This window comes from Apteryx rowi, unplaced genomic scaffold (assembly GCF_003343035.1).
Source record: "Apteryx rowi isolate R43461 unplaced genomic scaffold, aptRow1 scaffold_533, whole genome shotgun sequence".
Classification (NCBI taxonomy): Eukaryota; Metazoa; Chordata; class Aves; order Apterygiformes; family Apterygidae; genus Apteryx; species Apteryx rowi.
This window is the reverse complement of record NW_020450798.1, coordinates 411,962-427,323: the sequence shown is the minus strand read 5'-3', so window position 1 is coordinate 427,323 and position 15,362 is coordinate 411,962. Positions and strand designations below refer to the sequence as shown.

At 35.7% G+C, this 15,362-nt stretch overlaps 1 protein-coding gene across 2 annotated transcripts in view; it reads left to right on the top strand.

Annotated features, from left to right (window-relative positions):
- The window catches only part of FAM92A (family with sequence similarity 92 member A), a 28,340-nt gene that overhangs the window by 267 nt on the left and 12,711 nt on the right, over positions 1 to 15,362 (top strand). For both annotated transcript variants that reach the window (XM_026081000.1, XM_026080999.1), the window contains exons 2-7: positions 1,762 to 1,996; positions 3,353 to 3,421; positions 8,193 to 8,294; positions 10,698 to 10,703; positions 12,454 to 12,558; positions 13,654 to 13,767. In XM_026081000.1, coding sequence (XP_025936785.1) covers positions 1,762 to 1,996; positions 3,353 to 3,421; positions 8,193 to 8,294; positions 10,698 to 10,703; positions 12,454 to 12,558; positions 13,654 to 13,767 — 631 coding nt within the window. The remainder of the gene's footprint in view (positions 1 to 1,761; positions 1,997 to 3,352; positions 3,422 to 8,192; positions 8,295 to 10,697; positions 10,704 to 12,453; positions 12,559 to 13,653; positions 13,768 to 15,362) is intronic.

Below are 15,362 nucleotides of genomic sequence, written 5' to 3'. Positions count from 1 at the left end.
CGCCGCGCCGCCCGGGTCGCGGAGCCCGGCGGGCCGCCGACCTCCGGCCGCTGGGGGAGGCCGCTCCCGCCGCCCGGTTTTAGCGCGCTGCGTAGCGTGGGGGTCGCTGGTGTAACGGTAGCAAAACTTTTCCAGGCTCGGAGAGCTAAGTGGGGACTTGCGGAGATGCTCAGGCTTTCCGCTGGTAATTTTTTCGATCGTCTTTAAGCGGTCTTTAAGGACAAATAATTAGGAAGGAGGAAAAAAAAAATTTCACACCCTCATTTGGGCAATGTAGCGTTTCATGTTCCATTACTGAAAGTTACTTCCATGAGAGGACTGGGGGGGGGGGGTGTTAAAATTGCAAAGTGCGTGTGCAAACCTAGTTCGGACTCCCTCCTGGGAGTGGAAGGGGTATTTTTTTAACGTGAGGACCTGCGCCAGCCACTAACATAGGAAAGGAGACAGACCTTTTACTGGAGACTTTATAAGATGTTGTTAATGTCAAAAAATTACTTTAATACTTTGAGGCTTTCTTTCCTATTTCTGTTGTGGTATCTGTCCTGCTCAAATGGTTTGAGAGTCAAGCATGTCCTGGAGAGCTGAATAACTTAACTCAGAGATTTTTTTTTCTTTAAAATAATAAAAACTGTTATGAGTCGTCTCCTTGCACTGCTTTCATGAGGCAGCATAACTGCTTTGTCCATAGTAGAACTTTTTCCTGAAATATTTTAACAGAATGTTCATCTTTATTCATCTGAATTGACTGCATCATTACTCAGTTTTAAAGTACTAAAGTTCTTCCAGTACTTCTGATTTTCATGTGTTATGATATTAAGTCAATATTTAAATATTTGTCAGTACTTAGATCTGGGATAATTTCAGAATATTAAGGGCAACTTCATAAAGATGGAGGAAATTTTCATTTCTGTACCTTGCCATGAGAGAATTAGGAGTAAATTTTTTTGCTAAAAATTCAAGCACTTTGCTTGAATCACTTCATTCAGACCATGAGGACTTCTTAGGACCCAGTATACGGCATTTACTGTTTGCTAATTGGTTCTGTAGTGCTTCAGCTGGAATAGTTGATTGAATTCACTGACACTGTGATCTGTTCTAYGCTTCATCGCTGAAGCATAACCTTAAGCAAGACACTCAAATTAAGAATGGTGGGTGTGATAGGCATCCTTCTTTCTACTTTTTCTTGTTTTTAGAGTTGTAACCCCTGTATGTTTGTGTCTGTTCACTTTTCTTATCTCTATTTCCCAGGCATCTTCACCCTCAGTAGTGCTAAATCAGTGCAATTAGGTACCTGTTCCTAACTTGAAGAAACTTTAATACCTTTACAGATTTGCCCTCTACTGCCTAATTTTAATTTTTTTCAACCACTGACTTGTCTGTTTAGATTGGGTCGTATAGCTTCCTTTCCCCAGTTGGCAATCTTGTTTGAGACCTGTAGGTGTTACCACTCTGTTAGTAATTAATGCTAACAGTAATAATGAGCTATTGCTTAACCCCAATAGGAAAATTTCTGAGGTAATTTTTGTGATTTGGGTTTTCCACTATTGAATCTTTTTTTTTTAGCTAAATATAAATGCTACTTTTTTTTAAGTTCATTACTAAGCACAAATTACGTCAGACTTTGTATCTTTTTAAGAGTAGATTTCTGATTTACACTGAAATGAAATGTCCCAAATCACTTACAAATTTTCCGTGGTATGATCATAGAGTTCTGTACATGTTCCCCATCTTAATTTTYATTTATTTTTCTTTGGTATCTAGAGACAATCAGACTAGACAAATACGAGATGCTGTTTCAAATGTGGAAAAACATTTTGGTGAATTGTGCCAAATATTTGCTGGATATGTACGTAAAACTGCCAGACTACGAGACAAAGCAGATCTTCTAGTAAATGAAATATATGCATATGCTGCTACAGAGACACCAAACTTAAAAGTTGGACTGAAAAACTTTGCAGATGAATTTTCCAGACTTCAGGATTATCGCCAGGCAGAGGTACAAGATTAAAGCTGTACATGTTGTGTTTGCCAGCTGAACTTTTCAGTTACTCATCTGTGATTAAAAGGGTGATTAAAGTTTTATATACTCTTTATATAAGAGTATATAAAAATATACTCTTCAATCTTAAGAGGACCAGTGAGAAAGCACTTTTAAATGTATTAGTGGCACACCATGATAGGCTCCCAAAGCATTCATAGTTTACTCTGCTAAAATCTTTAGTGAAAACTGCCTGTCATTAGTACTATTGAATTCAGTGAAGCTATCCATGTGAATGCTGACAGAATTTGAGACAGCAAGCCTTTTGCAGAGCAAAAAAAAGAGAACTCTTAGATTTTTGGATTATGATTTATGATTAATAAAACTTTTCTCATTTTGTGATTTGAGTTGTCTAGCAGTAACTGAGGTAAAATCAGTCATTTTGTTGAATCTGTTACCAGAAACAGCATGGAAGAGAATACTGACTGGAATCCCTCACTGGGTTCTTTGATAGCCAGTCTGTGGTGCTGTCAGGGACCACTGTAGGCTTCTGTAAGGCTGCATTTCAACATTTATTAATCTACGTCACTTCAAAGTACATACTTGATTTGGACTGGGTGTGAAAGTATAGTCTCATTTCTGCTAGATTAGTGAGAGCACAAACACAGGTGTTTATGCCAGCTATAGATCTGTATGTGGGTCCATTCAAATTGTAACTTATGATCCCACTGAGCCACACACAGATCATTGTTTCTATTGATATAATAGCAATTTATCTGTATATTAATAGAGTAAATTTATATTATGCCATAAGATACACGTGAAATCATACTGCATGATATCTTGGTCATTTTTCACCTTTAAACTATGAATCTGTAATTTCAAGAAAACTGAAACAAAAATTCAGAGGTACTCATTCATGAGAGCATTCATGTGTTTTGCGCAACTTGTTGTAGGTATTTGTAATATTTTCAGTACCTACAGTGCTGTTTCCGTTAGCCTTAAGAACAAAAGGGTTACATTTCTTACAGCATATTTGACAGCAAAGATGTTTCTGACTATAATGTATCAAAAAGTTTAAAGCAAAAACATTTATTTTTAACTTTTTAGGATAGAAAACTGTAGACACTTGAGATGCACTGTTGATTTTATTTAGTACTCAGTTGTTAGAATTCCCACGTTTTATTTATCTTTGTGTATTGCCACTGAAATAAGAGGGAATTCTTCCGGAAATCAGTTCTAGGTCCTCAAAATACAAAAGACTTACTGATTCTGTTTTTTGGCAGTACTTCTTAAACCTCCATTCCCACTGTTTTCTGTTTATATGTACCAGAGGTGCAGATGACTTTAGTGACCTTGTGATTTCTTTTGTAGGTTGAAAGGCTTGAAGCCAAAGTTGTCGAACCTCTGAAAAGTTACGGGACAATAGTAAAACTTAAAAGAGTAAGTTAAATGTGTATTTTCTCACAAAGTATATTGTGGTGTTCTGACCACTCAGTTAAAAATTTCTATTTTGTGGGCAAATTGGTTGTGGTTTTTCTTATTGCCATAATAAATGTAACTAAAAAATTTATATAAAAATACATCTGAACTGGAGCTATATATGTGTTGGAGGAAGTAGTTTTGATGTGAAGATAAGGATATTCAGACTCTAGAGCACAACCAAATGCTTTAAAAAAGTGACTTGTGGACAGTGTAAATGTACTTTCTGGATAGTACAAATTCAGGTGAAGGATGTTTTCTTTATGAATAGTGTCAGTGTTTGTCTGTTTTGGKTTTTTTTTATTATTATTATTTAGAGTTCCAAAAGGTGAATGTACATGTAATGGTTTTGTTTTTCAGTCATCTATACACTGCCTTTAATGATAGCATTTCAAATGTAGAATTGCAAAGTGAAGCTCAGTTTCTACATTGTAGTTCATAATGTAGAAAACCTGTTTTGAAACTGGTAAATGGATAGTGGTCTGAATGAACTGAAAAGTCATAAGGATGGCCTGAAGATACACAACTACTCTTCTTCCACTATATTCTGGAAACAGTATGTATAGGGGTTTGAAATGCTCCCACAAAAATACCTGTAAATTTTTTTCCTTCAGGAGGAATAGCTAATTTTCCTTGAGCAAGTAAATTTTATTAAACAGATCTTAGTTTATAGGATGAAGATAAGCTCTTTGTAATACTTAAATATTGCATATATTATGTAGAGATTACTTTCATCTGGTAAACTCAATCTGTAATTGACATATCTGTATCATAACCTATATAATGATCGGTAAAATGATTGGTATTTGATAGTATTTTACATACAAAATCTGACACTGCATTCATCGTGGTTATATCTGAGCACTTCTTGGCATTGCACCTCAAAAACTAGTATTTTTCATATATTTTTATTCATGCATCATTTCAGCATGGTAAGGAAGCAAGTAAAATGCTTGGAAATTAATGTACAGCTATCCCACTTGGTTGTAAGAGAAAACATGAGGAAGGAAATACATCTTGTACTTGACTGGTAGTCCTTAGCTTGTATAAGGGATCATTCTTCTGTTATCTTGGACTGTATCATAAGAAAGTTGTGTCCTGCACAAATGAGCTTCATTCTTACTATTGAATGCCTTGTTGTGTCCTGAAAGCAAAGTTGTAGACTACAGTCTCTATCTTAGAATATAGGATTTTAATAGTGACTCTGAAACCCAGTTGGTGAGACCTTGAACTTGACTGGGTATTCTATAGGATGTAAATATTGAGGGTGGAAGACAAGTGTAATGTGTTTGTGGCAGTAGTGTGGCGGAGCAGATGCACACAGTACTGCAGTTGTGCTTGGGGCTTCCAAAACTCTGAAGGTACTGTCTTGAGATGTGCTGTATTGCCACTGAGAGCCAGTAAGTGCTGAGGACAGAAGTAACTGAGGCCAGGTCATCGTTTGCAAGMATGAATGACATCTCCTGTTGTCTATGCCATTTAGAATTCTAGAAACCATTACATGTTATTTTTCCTAGCTATAGTGAGGGGTTCTGGAGTGTTCATAAGCTGTAGACAGGATTAACTATTTCAGCAACGTACCTTCATTTATCATCTCCAAACACTGGGCCATGTTCAGTGAAAATAGCTTTTCACAAGGAGACACAACTTCCTAGCACAGGGCTCTAGCTGTAGGACCACTTTAACTAGTAACAACATCAACTGTATTAAGTAAAATCGGACAGAATCTGTCCCTATGGCCCTTTTTATAAAGGAGATGTACTTACTACTTAGTTTCTGTACGTCCTGGAACAGGTGCACTATTGTAGTGCTGTATTTAAAAAGAACTTGCTATTTCCTTCAAGTAAAAGATCAATGTCCTGTGATACTAAATGTTTTAAAGAGGCCCAGGTCAATAAGAATGATTGTTTGCCTTTTATCTGCTAATGCAATAAAAATGTTTTCGAGTCGCATGTCCTGGTTTGATCAGAGCAGGACTGATTAGATGGTTTACCATGCTGGATAGCTCCTTGGGGCAGGAATTCACAGCCTCAGTGGAAGCTAGTATGGTATTCTTGTCCTGTAATGCAGCTTCAGTATAGCATTTTAGGATTTCTTCCTGTTTCATTTTTCTGTACATCAGCTTCCATTTTCTGCTTTTGGCAACTCTGTTTCTGCTTTCTTTTCTTCATATAGAACAGGACATCATAAAACTAAGGTGATTCACATGTAGAGGAAAGGATTGGTTTGGGTTAATGTTTCAGTCTTTAAAGCAGATAACAGTACAGTGATGAGGATTTACCAGCTCCTTGTCTGGTGGACAGACACTAGCTGTACTTCTGAACACTTTGGAATTAGATGGTTGAACAAAGTTCTTATATGTGACTCTAAGAAATTTGTAGCTTAAAGTAAGAGGGACTACAAGCAATTTAGTATTCTCCATACATGTCCTGTATATCTCACAGGCTGTTGCATTCCATCCAATTACTCCTTGGATTTAAATCATATTTTCCAAAAATGCATCCARTCTTGGTTGAAGACACTGGAAGAGAACATAGAATTGTTTGTGGTGGTTTGTTCTAGTGGTTAGGTGATCTCAGTGGTGTTGCTTGTGTTGTTGGTTTTAAATGAAAGATTTATAATCTGAATCTGTCTAGCTTCAGTGCCTAATCTCTGGTTCTTGTTATGTACTTCCACTGTGAGATTAGAGAGATGTATGATCTCATACCTTCTCTTGGCAAAGGTATTTAGATGTTAGTCAAAATACTTCTCATTCTTTTCAGTGTAGACTTAATTCTTTCGTGGTGATGGTGTTTTCCCCAGCTATTAAATTTTTTTTATGGCTCTTTCTACACAGTTTTCATTTTTTCAACATTCTGGATAGAATACATATGTCTTCTCTGTACCCTGTCTTTGTATATCCAAAACTTGTATATAGCTCTATCACTATAACCACAGCAGCACCAAAACTTTTTGTCAGGCTTTAGCTGACGCAGAAAACTGTTTGATGGCTGTTGTTGCTACAGAGAACAGAAGTAGAGATTTCCAAAGCCACCATGTGCTGGAAAAAATACTGTATTTTATTATGGTAACTTTTTAATGGTGTCTTCAGCATTCTTAAGTATTCTCTGGTTGGAGATCAGAACCCTTTGAGCCACAGTGTTAATTCTGATCAGCTGTTTCAAATGAGCCTAGAAAGTTAGTGCTGTTAATGAGGCCCCATCATTTTATAACACTGAACATTCAGCTGTGACCATTATGTACAAAACTGTGTTGTTCTATGGGGGGGAAAAAATCTATTTTTGCCTTTTCCCTTTCTGTACCTTTAATTAAAAATTCAAAATATAAAGCATTAAAAAAGCTTGGGTTTTTTTATTATTCCTCTTCTTGTACCTGCACAGCTTTCATAGAGGAGAAAACCTTCTTCCAGCAGTCTTTTAGATGGCAGTAAAGATAGTGTAACTTTTCTTTTGGAAGAAAAGATGCAATGCAATATTAGTTCTGATAGCCTAAAAATATAGTTGCTTTCATTATTAGAAACCAGTTCTGTGTCTCTAAAGACAAAGTGCAATGACAGCCACATACACAAGGGCATATAAACAATAAGGATAGAAACAAAAACTTCCTATTTTGATGCTGACCTCATTTACAAACTCATTATTGAAGAAACACCCAGCACTTTGAAACTTGGCAGGCTTGTGTTTGTGTCATTGGCTTGTGATGTGGTCATGGGATCCTAGACCTTTGGAAGAGACACTCTTGATTTCATGTCTTTCTGGACCAAGTGAAGGAGACCTAAAACTATGTTAAAATTCTGAGGTCCAGGGAAGGAGCATTGGCAATTGTTGAGATGATAGTTTTTAATATCTTTAATCCACTTGTCTTTCTAGAGTGTTAGATAAACGGGAACTGTTATTTTTTTAGAGGAAATGATGGTTTGAAATGTATGCTCAATTCCTGCCTCAGTTAAGTTTGGTTAGACTTATTCCTTTGGGTTTTATTTATACTTGCCTTAAAGTACTGCCCCTTTAAATAGGAGCCATCAAAATTAATGACATCTCACATACCAGGAGCAATGGAGCGATATCTGACAGCAAATTTAAGATCTTGGGTACTCCAAAGTATTTACAAAATGCAGTTTTATAGTATGAACAAGAATTTGTGAGTTGTATGTAAACAGATTCATCTTCTCCAACTACATCATTATTAGGATGTGCCTTTTTCCAAATCTATTTAAGCTCTTTATTATCTATAACCCTTTCACTTCTGGATTTTCTCTAATGTCTTAAGATTTGTGTACCAGTTTTCTGTTCTTTATAACTTCTATTTTGTACCGACTGCTGGATTTTTTTTTTTTAACTGATTTGTTACATGTTGCTGTCTAGTTCTAAATGCCACCTTTATTCCATTGCTAAGCCAGAATGGGGCTGTCCAGTTACCAGTTTTGGAATCTCAGCTTTTGACCATCTACTGTGCTTTTCTTGAAAAGCTGTTAATTTCTTTTTCTTTTCTTTTTTTTTTCCACATTTTAAAATACAGTGTGTGATACAGAGAGCTGTGCAAAGCTCTAAACTCTATCAGTCCCCATTGACTTCTCTTTCAGGAGATCATTTAACAGGATAAGTTCAGTAAAATCTGGTTTTGTTTAAAGTAGAAGTTTTGTTTGTTTTCTAGGTAATCCATATATGAAGAAAAGCACATTTCATATTATCCTAGATCGATTTCAGATATGTCCAAAATATTTTATTTCCAGGATGATCTTAAAGCAACCTTAACGGCAAAGAATCGAGAAGCCAAGCAATTATCTCAACTGGAAAAGACACGTCAGCGGAATCCATCAGATCGACACATTATCGTATCCTCTATTTCTAGTGACTATAAAAAAAATTTTTTAAATTCCCAGGAATTAAAAGCATGGTGTTTAGGAAGTAATATGAAAGGAATATTCTTCTCAGGGCTCTTTTCTATGTTGATTTTGCATCTAAGTATATTACACTCTCTCAGGGTTTGTAATTATGAGTTATAGCTTATAATAGCTGCTTTATTACCTACTCCTGTTTTGACTGAAAAGAAACTATGAAGTATCTGATATGTATATGAAAGAGAGGTAGGTATACCTCACATCAAGAATATCAGAGGGTTTTGAAAACAAGTCTAATCAGACACCTCCTTTTTTATTTCTGCAGAATTTTTGTTTTGTTGTTTTTCCCTCTGTCATTTTGGTAGTTATCATTCTTCCTTCTACCTAGATGTGGTATGAATTTCCTCCAACTATGAGATGAAGTGTGACAGGAAAAGTTGGAAGTCTGTTAGCAGAATACTCCACCAGACTACTCTTCCTCCCAACAGACCAGTGGCCTTCTGTAGTATGCTATTCTGTATCACAGGGAAAAATTAACCACCACAGAATTTCCATTAAAATCACATAAAAGTTTCAAATTCTGAAACAATCAGAATCTAGGAAATGTCAGATTAAAGGTCATCAAGGCAGTCTTAGTTTAGTCCCTTTGCACCCATATATTATGATATGGCAGTTAAGTTAATGATCGTGTACTGTTTGTTTTTTCTTGCATTCTAGAGTTGGACTCAGGACTGTGTAGTGAAGCAACTCAGTTTGCAGTATCTCATCAACTTTATTTCAGAAATGAGAAGCAATATAGCGATTGGGGCATGGGACTTCACAAAGAGACAGAATGGCTATGACGATGAAATGTCACCCAGAGAATTACATTCTATTTTTGTCTCTGCCAAAGAATTCCTATGTAATACTAATCAAATCAGTTAAATCAAGGAATGACTAATTAGTGTTCCTCGTGCAATGAAGACACACGGATATCAGCCTTAGGGTTGGAACTTGAGCTGTGATGCAGAGTTCTCCTTCATTAGAATTAAAGGAGTAAATAATAACACTGAGCTATTCTCCCTAAAGGGAGACTGTGCCCTTCCCTCCGCTCCCTTCCCCTCCCATCCTCCAGTAATTCCCAGTTGATTTCACAGAAATATTGCTGACACCTAGCTTGTTTTTTCTTGTCTCTTTGCTAAGCTACTCCCAAATATCCTTCCGTAGTGTAGTTTCTTACAACACCTGTGTGTTCTGTCTGAAGACTTTGCCTGAAAAGTTAGTACATCTCAGTAGAGTCTACTTTTGCATATGCCCAAAGGCACCAAATGCTATAYGCTTGTATTTTAAAGTGATCAAAACAAAGTGCAAAAATAGTATGGAAGCAGGAACCCATTGTGTAACTTCGTTAGGCTTCCCTGGGCCAGGAAGAGATTAAGCACTATAAACACCCTTTGCATTGGTATAGAAAGGAATGCCTCAGTAGAGTAGCTTATATGGCAGACCTTGTGGTAAAGAAATGCTGCTGGGAGGTGGGAACAATGCATCTGAGCATTTGTAGGCTGAAAAGAGGTCACATTTCTTTTGAGGTATAGCCTCTTGTCCCCATCTTCTTTACTGATGCCCTGCACAGTGTCCACTGTCTAGCCTTTACTTTATGGCACTTCAGTCAGCTTCTCTTCCACGCTGCCTGGGTCCCAGCTAAAGTAACATTCAGAACAGAAGTTAGGTGCAAGATAATAGATGCAAGCTTAGTTCCTATACCTGACCCCATTTCCAGAGATGGCACATTTAATTTATCTGAGCTGGGCTGGAATTTGATCTTTTGCTTTTGGAGGATGTACGTGGGTAAGCTTTTTAGGTCTGAGAGAGGCTTGACCACGTTCATTGATGATAGCATAGCTGTTGGGCTCCGGCCTTGGTTCGGTTGTTCATGTGCAATTGTGATATATCAGCAATTAACAACTCTGGCCGTATTTAGCAAAAGATCTGTACTCATTCCCAGATTTCAAGTCCATATGACAAGAAGCAGGGGTGGTAAAGCTTTGCAAAGAAAACCTTGTCAGATTTTTTTTTTTATGAAAATGCATTTTTTTAATCAAAGTTCATGTTTGAAATGGCCTACCTAGGTTGTCTGAATTAAAAAAATAAGCAAACTCTCAGACAACTCTCAGACACATGTCATGAAATATTTTAGCCTGAATGCTCAAATTCTGACAAAGTTATAATAAATTGTAAATAACATCCTATAACAGGAAGTTTCGGACACCTTAATAATAGTAGCCTCTAAATATACAGAAATTTTCAAGTATCTGAAGTAAATGCTTCACAATATATTAAAAATGGATGTGGAAATAGCTATTTTGATAATGAAGGTTGATTGTTATTTTGCCATTTTTCCTTTACGTATATTTCCAGTCACAGGTGGGTATTCCAGAGGAGAAAACATCAGAATAAAATCTTTAATTTCAAACTGCTTTTCTGCAGACTGTGCAAGTTCTGCAAGTTTAAACATTTCACTCTACAGCAAACAAAATTCTTTTCCCAAAGCATCAGCATGCAAAATCTGCCCAGTCTATTTAAGATGGATCAAGAAGATACATTTCATTATCACAGAAATAACATACAGTATTTGCATGTGTAATGACTGCTTATGCATAACAGCTGCTTTCATTTAAAAACAGCAAATGATTGTTATAATTGAGAATATACAAAACGTCTTGTGTTAGTCTGTTTCCCTCCTGTCTTTGGGGAAAAATCAAAGGGAAATGAACACAATCAAATTCARTACTTAAGATCACTACCAGTTTTGTTTAGCCGGTAATGGCAGAATTGTCTATGCAAACTTTAAACTTTTTTTGTAAGGAGGTTAGGTTTCAAGTTGATAATCCTGTAATAGAAGGTTAACAGATTTTAATCAAAGGAAAAGAAGCAACAGCGTACACGTTATGCATTAGGTTCCAAGAGACGACACTGAAAAGTAGGTCATGGGAACTGGGCCCATGGTGTCTGCTTCCCTGCCATAGCTCTTGTAAAGAAGTTCCTCTCTAAGCTGCAGTGTTGGAGAAGCAGGAAGAATCCAGCATCTTGGTCATAGGATACAATTGCTTGATGCATTACACCATTTTCAAATTCCAGGACAGAACTGATTCCTGAAGATACTGGCTAACAGAGACTGTAAGTAAAGACTGTCTTGGCTAATCCATGATGTTTCACTGGTATTTTATGGAAAATACTTAAGACCCAAATGTTGCAGTCTTCAAGGGCAAACTCTTACACTTTGTAAGAGTACACAGTTCTTAATGAAAATGGCTTCAAGATCTTTATTTAAATGGTACTGTGCATTTTTTATAGTCAATAGCTGTATCAAAATACATGTCTAAAATGCTTTTTATAGTAACAAAATAAGAAAAAGTGTGTCAGCATTTATGTATTAGGGATTGGTTGGTGTGTCTTTTTCCCAGTGTCCTGTTGAAGATATTCCATTTTTTATAAAATAAATGTTTTAAAATGTTTTTATAAAATAGCCAAAACATTTTTGGATCTGAAAATGATTTTGACTCTCTAATCTATTGATACTTACCAGCAAAGTGCATTAGTTCCAACTGCTGCTCCACTGACTGTTTAAATAGTCTACAAAAACTTAGTAAGACCAAGTTCAGCACTAGAAAAGATTTGTTCTACAATGAGTTAATCTATCCTCAGAAAGAGAGGGTGGTCTTGGTCTCTCATCCGCCACTCTGGCCTGTGCATTCCTGCCCTCTCCTTTATAACAGCTCTAAAAAACTATTAACTTTTTTGAAGGGTTAACTATTAACTTTTGAAGGGAACCCATCTGCATGGCTAATTCCCTGAAGCCAGTCACTGTGTAATCAGATAAGTGTCAGGGATAGCTTAGGGGAATTAGCCGATGAGCATTACAGAAAATGGATTGGGGCAGCGGGACCTTCCCCATTGGCTGGAGCTAGTCACTTTTCCTGCTTCATGTTGAAGACATGACAGTATAGAAGGCATTTTTATTTGTTTATTAAGCTATAACCAAATCTACAGATACAGTAACCCAGATGCGTAATATTTTGAAAATCCATATTTAAAGGTTTTCATAGTAATTGTAGCAAATAACTTCATATGTATCAAATACAGGACTGATTTCACCTTTGTATTATTTTATTAGGCTGAAAGTGAATTGCAGAGAGCTTCACTGGATGCAACTCGAACAACTCGGCAATTAGAGGAAACCATTGATAATTTTGAGAAACAGAAAATAAAGGACATAAAAGTATGTGTGCTCATATTTCAGTATATGACATCACATTTCATCTTGCATCTTAAAATTACTATAGTTACTCTTTGGCAAGATTAGCATAACTTAGCATTTAGTTAAGTCTATGTAAATATAAATCGTGATATTCACAAGTATTTCACGATCAAAAAATCATGAAATTGCATGCAATTACAAAATGAATTAATTATTCTTCCAATTTCATCAGCTTCAAGATTTTCCTGGATTAGATTGTTTAGCACCTGCAGTGTCCAACAATTGCTGTGTACTACTTTGCTAGTAGCTGCGTTTGTTAGTGGAATGATGTGTGCATTAAATCAGTAAAATGAACAGTAATAATAAGTAAACAATATAACTATCTATGATGGAATTTGGTTAGGTTACTGGAGTTAAGTCTTACTGATGCAGAAAGTATCAAATGTTTAGTGACTGCTTACATCCCAAGACTATAGTAATTGAGAAAGATTTGAATTATGTGATATTATATTTAACTATAAAATTGCTGAAGTGAAATACTTTTTATTTTAAAAAAAAAGGAAAATAAATATGAAAGAATTAAAATGAGTTAAAAAACAAACAAACCCACCAGTATTTGATGGAACAAGAGTAAGATTGTGTGAGTTTAGGCAATACCATTGTAAAGGGAAGGATTTTTTTAATATATATGAAAATTATTATTATATTTTATATAATTATTTCTAAATTATATATATGTTTAAAGCTTACAGATAATTTGTTCCAAACCAGTTAAAGGTTGCTATCAGTAAAGCAAAAGGCAGTGAATAGTTTTTGCAAATAGATTTTGTGACCTCCTTTATTTACTCCTATGAGTGTCCTCTTTGCTTTTCAAGTGTTTACTTAAAATTTAGTATGAATTGACAACTGGATAAGTGACAGCCCAACCAGCATTTTATTTAATTTCTAAAATTTAAATTCTAAAATTCTAAACTTCTTACTACAAAAAATACTAGGTTTTATGCGGTCATTTGTATCATAAAAATATCAAACACACACAATTCAGTAAGTTCTTGTATTTGAAGTAGAAATGTACTTTACTGCATTAAGAAAACCTTTGTTTTCATTTGCTTTTAGAACATATTTTCTGAATTTATAACCATTGAAATGTTATTCCATGGGAAAGCTTTAGAGATTTATACTGCTGCCTACCAAAATATCCAGAATATTGACGAAAATGAAGATTTAGAGGTGAGAGTAATTAAAATTTACTTTTCAATTTACTTACTATATAAAGTCATTTTTCCCACACACTTGAGCTACACATGTTCCAGGCAAAAAATGAGGTGAGCAGAACAAACTATCATTTTACATTAAGCCCTTTTTGCACCATTCCAACAAGGAGTTTACAGACCATACAGGTTTATAAACTCAGAGATTTTAAAAGTAGGTGAGAACAGCAGTGACTATCTAATCTTTTGTACAAAATACAAATGAGAGACTTTTCCTAAATTAATTATCACTCCAAGCCGAATTCAATTACAGTTATTAAAGGACACCTTCTAGGATTACCTCTGCAGTGAATCTTGCTGTAAAGATGCACAGTAAGAGAGAATCTTATCATTACTCTGATAAGATGTTCTGAAGACTAATTACTCCATTAAAAATCTGTATTTTCTTTCTGTTCTGAATTTTGCTTTTCTCATCCTTTGGATATTGTTTATTATGCTGTTGCTAGAGTGAAGAGATGTTTGTTACCAATTTTTTTGACATGTGATGGTTACAGCTTGCCTTCAAGTCATCTTTACTCTTGAGTTACAATTCTTCCGGATATTGGACCTTAAAACTTACTACTATTTAAATGGATGCTGTGTGCATGTATTCAGTTTGTCAAGGAAACTGGATCATTCCAATATTTTTGTTTTTTGTAAATCTTACCAGTATTAATTTTATTTTTTCCATGATATTGTATAGGACTAAAGATGGCAGTATTCAGTCATTGAAACATATGTAAAATTGTGATTCTTCAGTGATGCTCACATTTGAGACCCAATAGTGTTTTGGGTTTTTTTTTTTAACTTCATTTAAACTGTGCCATGTCAATATTACATTACTCTAGTTTCAGTGATACATGATATTTTAATTATGAATCAAAAAAAAAAACCTCTAAGTCAGTATTTTATCTTTTGCAACCAAATTTCTAATCTCACTTAACCCCTGTTAATTTGACAGCATTTACTTCCCATAAAAATATTGACTGCCCATAATTCTACCATCTTCCTTCAGTTTATTAGAAAATTCTTGCATCAATAGTTTTACTGTTTTCAGTATCAGGCTGCTAGGCCTATAATTCACTGCTTGAATAAAGGAAAGAACTAGTAAATACTAGTGAAGTATTTCACTAGTAATGAAGACTATATTTTCCCCTGTAGTCTAAGGCTTTTCCCAAATTATTCTTGAGCTGCACATGTCTCTTGAGCATTTCAGGTGAAATTCTTGTGATGTAACTATGAATGGCAGCAAGGATTTGCAGGTGAAAGGGTAGAGCAGTTCACCTCCCCCAAAAATGGAGAGCCTGCCAGGGGATTATTGTCTCTAGCTGGGGTTGATATCTCTAGCTCGGCCTGAAACTCAGCTGCACATCTAGGCTAGGCCTGCCTCATACCACACACAATGTGTGCCAAGACCCCAGGGAACCATTGCAGATTCCCACCTGTAAATCACTCCTAGAATTTTGCATCCCGTCAGATCTCTGAAGAATGTGTAACCGCACCATGTAAAGGTGTTGGTAAGTGTGGCCTGTGTCTCAGGGTGAGCAGGGATGTTATTTCTGCTAAAAGTGATCC